The 4484-nt window shown below is 23.7% G+C and overlaps 1 protein-coding gene across 1 annotated transcript; it reads right to left on the minus strand.

Moving 5' to 3' along the window:
* Positions 1–2288: 2288 nt before the first annotated feature.
* EIN_433570 (thioredoxin, putative) lies at positions 2289–2600 on the minus strand (the record flags this gene model as incomplete). The annotated part of the gene is made up of 1 exon (XM_004185680.1): positions 2289–2600. The coding sequence occupies one exon, from the start codon at positions 2598–2600 to the stop codon at positions 2289–2291; it is 312 nt and encodes a 103-aa protein (XP_004185728.1).
* Between the last annotated feature and the right edge of the window lie 1884 nt (positions 2601–4484).

A 4484-nucleotide genomic window follows, 5' to 3' on the forward strand; every position in this document is an offset into this window, starting at 1 on the left:
TAGAAAAATCTTTATCATAACTGTGACAACATCGGAGCAGCAAGACAAACTTATTACAATTAAATTTTTCGTTGATTTGTGCGGCCGAATGAGTTTGCAAAAGAATTGTTAGTTATTTTATTTAAAAAAATCTAAAAATATTTTTACACATTTTATCTAAACAAAAACAATAACCAAAATTTCAATTTTATTTTTTTTAACGCGTTTTTTTGCGTCTCGTTTATTTTAATCGGTTAATGACTTTAAAACAACTTTTAACTCGGGAATTGCTTTTAACAAATCAACAAAAATCAAATTGACACAATGAACAATACAGTCCAATTTTAATCCGCATATTGTATCAAGTTGCCTATTATTTGCACAACTATCAGCAACCACTGCGATCAAAGACTTGGATATTTTAAACTCCTTTACTATTTTTTCAGTTTGTTTGTGTATATTTGCACCTGTGTGTTGTTGGTTAAAAACGCAAATATCAATGATTTCATTGTGGCATTTAAAATCAAAATCCAGATAGTGCATTGTTATTGTCGAATACGAATTACTAAATCTTGTCATCACATCAGTTGAAATTGAATAATAAAATGAACCTGTGGATTGCAACTTCAACACCTTTTCTTTCATTAAAGTGTATTCTTCTTGATACACTTTATTAAGACAGCCTGTTCTAAACAACGTGAAACGACAAAGACGTATGTTCGGATTTAAAAATTGAAAAAGTCTTATCAGATATTCGTTTTCAATTTGACACAAAGATATTCCAGCAGTGATAAAAAATTTGAATAGTAACATGTTGACTTTTTTAGAAATGTCATTGAAAAAGCTGAACACAGAACTGTAGTCAAGGTCTACGATTTCAATTGTTGTCTCATGTTGGGTATACAAATGCTTAATAAGTGACGATGTTGATTTATCTTCGGAATATAAATGTAGCCATTCTTTTTTACTTTTTTGACATATCTTGCATATACAATATGTGCCACATTTTGAACATTTTAACTCTTCATCATTGTTCAAGTGTTTTTGGCATTTGAATGGTTTTTTTAAAATACTTCCACACAAATGAAGACATTTTGATTATTTAGTTTAAGTGTATTTCATTGACATTTTATAGAGTTTTTAAATATTATTATATAATTATAATAGTTAATTGTTTCAAATACAATTATTATTACTTGAAAAAATATCATTGGTTCAAAAAAACAGAATGAATTATTATTTTTTTAATAAAAATATACAAAAAAATCAAATGGTATGTGGTGAGTTGTTAACTTTATATTAATTATGCTTGAAATATTTTTTTGTTTTAAAAAGAGCAATCAACGATTAAAAAAACGTTTTATACAAATATTTTTAAAAACAAATAATTATTTTGTTGTTGACAATTAATCATATGTTTTTCCAGATTTTTTTTCAATACTTTTTTGATTTCTAATTTGTTTTTTCCCATTTTTATATTTTATAGTCAAAACGTGTCATATTTAAGACATTTTTAGTCGTTTTTTTGCCAAAAATTAATTGTTTTATTCAAAATGACATAAATGTAATTTTGGTATAACAGTTTAAAAAGTGTGGTTATTTTAGGTATCGGGTGCGAACTCTATAGCCTATGTAATATTTAAATGATTAGTTCTAATTACCATTTTATTATACTATTTCTAATTTATTTAACATTATTTTATTTGAATTTGAATATTATTTAATTATATCAAAATGATTAAATTTATTATACTTTTAGTTTTTTGTTAATTTTATTTAAAAAATTATGTTCAGAATGAATTTAAATTATTAATTTATGGATTAATAATAATTTATTAATAGTTTATTTTTTTAGGTTTATTTGTGACTTTATTTTACTATTAATATTTAGTTGTTATTAATTTCTTATATAGTTTTTATAAATGTATATATTTGTTTTAAAATGTGTTATTTAATTGTTTTTGACAAAATGTACTATTTCATAATATATTATTTATTACATAATTTAATACATAATTATAGTATTGTGGGTTAAACGTTAGTTGAGATATCGTTAATTTTATTATATTGTTATAATAAATTTATATAATTTATTATATCATGTATATACTATAACAATTAACCAGTTGTTAATAGTTTTAAAACTAATCGTATTTACTATCAAACTATTTTAATATTCTAAGGATGAGGTGAGTTTTATTTTAATTTGCCAAAAAATATTTTAGTGCAAAAAAACAAATTTTTCCGAGGCATGGTTTTGTTATACATTCGATAATTATATAAATAAAAAATAAAATGAGATTGATGAATTACTGAGACATGCCAATAATCTCTTTGAGTGCGTCTGGGCTTCCAGGCGCCTTCTTAGCGACTTTCTGGTCTTGGAAGAAGACGAATGTAGGGAGTGATGTGACTTGGTATTCGGCAGCATACTCAGTTGCTGTTGTTGCATCAACCTTGAAGAACTTGAGATTCTTGTGTTCTTCTGAGAGTTTCTCCAACATCGGAGCACTTGCCTTGCATTGCGCGCATTCGGGAGAGTAAAAGACAACTAGAACATTCTTGTTGTTTGCAATTGTCTCTTTGACTAAGGCGACGTCTGTTGTGTATGTCACTGGCATGTTGATTGTTTTGTTGTTTTAAAATCCGCTTTTATTGGTTGTGAAATGTTCTGGTCACACTTCTGTTTTGTTTTTACATTCTGGTCTTTTTGAAGCAATTCACTTTGCCATTATATTAGTATATTTTACTATTCAATATAATTCTATTAATATAAAACATTTTTAGTTTTTTTTTTGAAACAAAATAGTTAAACACTACATTACACTGAGATTTCTACACTTTGTTATTATATTATAGTTCTACATTATTTATTATATCAAATGGTGAAAAAAATAATAACATTATAACTTTTCAATGGAGTTTCAATAACTGATTATTACCAGTTTATATCCATAGTGGTGCTTTATAATGTAATTCATAATTGTCAATTCCATCACCAAATATCTGCGACAGTAAAACATACTAAATATATACCACTTTTAATTATTTTATAACATGTAATAACAAATTTCAATTTTTGTTATTGAATTGTTATTAATTAAAATTTAATAATAAAAGAATTAATAAACTCAAATTAAAAAAATCATGACGGCGACAAATAGCGCCACAGTAATTTCCCAAGCATTTTTTGTATGATTATTATTCAGTTTAAGTCAATTTTTTATTATGTCAAAAAAATAAAAAATCTTAATATTTTTTTTGTTGTATTACAAATAACTATAAAACACAAAAACGGTTGCTGTTTTTGTTTATTAAATTAAAATTTTTAAAATAGTTTTTTGTGGATATAATTTATAATAATTGAATTATTCAGGGTCGGCCAAACGATCATGTTATTGAAAAAAACTTAAAAAACAATAAAATGGTAAATAACATTATCATTTTTGAAAAACAAAAAATAAATGACAAAACACGATTATTTATACCAAAAGATAAAATGAAAAAATATAAAACGATAATTTATATTAAACATAAATTTGTTTTTAAAATACTTAAAATACAATACAATGAAAAGGGTCTATTTGTCGAGATCTTAGCACAAAAAATAATTTATTTGTCGGATTTGAGAGAATTTTTCAGAAAGTTCTTTTTAATATAGAATTTTATTTTTAAGTAAAAATTTGGTTTAAATTCAACAAAAGGTACAAATTCGAGAACAAAAAAATTAATTGTCGTAAACCCAAATGATTGGTCAGTTGTGCGATAAATAGACTCGTTCGACAAATAAGATTACGAAAAATAGACTCCTTTGACTGTAAACAATGTTTTTTGTGTTGATTTAATGTACATTGTAACCTTTCGATTATATAATTCGTGTGTAAATAAAACAACTAAATAATGCTTTTGAATATTTTTTTGTTTTCAGTTCAATGAGTAATTATAATTTTGACTGATTATTTTCGTGTTTTTAATAATCGTTTTCATTTATAAGATAGTCGAAAGATAATTTTTACTGTATTTGAAAGTAATATGGTTTACACTATTCGAGAAAAATTCAATGTTTGTTTTGTATTATTGCAAATAATAATAAAATTACTCAATACTACAATTTGATTGATTCATTGACACTTTATTTTAAAAGGGAAGTAAATGAACAAATAAAAACTTATGAAAATAATTCATATTCCCGTATGTTTTGAAAAAAAATATATCAATTGTAAAATATTAAATTTTATGTTAAAATCACTTAACTATTCTATAATAATTTTTGTTATTTGGAAGTATTTTTTGTCTTTACAAGTATTATAAGTGGTGAATGAAGTTATTTATTTTAAATAACTTTGTAACACAATATTTCATGTGCTTTTTACTTTTTAATCATTATTCTTAAAAACGAAATTTTTACACAATATAATGATAATTTGATCACACAAAAAAATTGTTTAAATCGTTAACTATAGTTTTACAATTTTTTAAAAACATTTTTACTTTAAAAAACTTTT

Source organism: Entamoeba invadens (genome assembly GCF_000330505.1).
Source record: "Entamoeba invadens IP1 unplaced genomic scaffold scaff_1105074724667, whole genome shotgun sequence".
In the NCBI taxonomy this organism is placed as follows: domain Eukaryota; phylum Evosea; order Mastigamoebida; family Endamoebidae; genus Entamoeba; species Entamoeba invadens.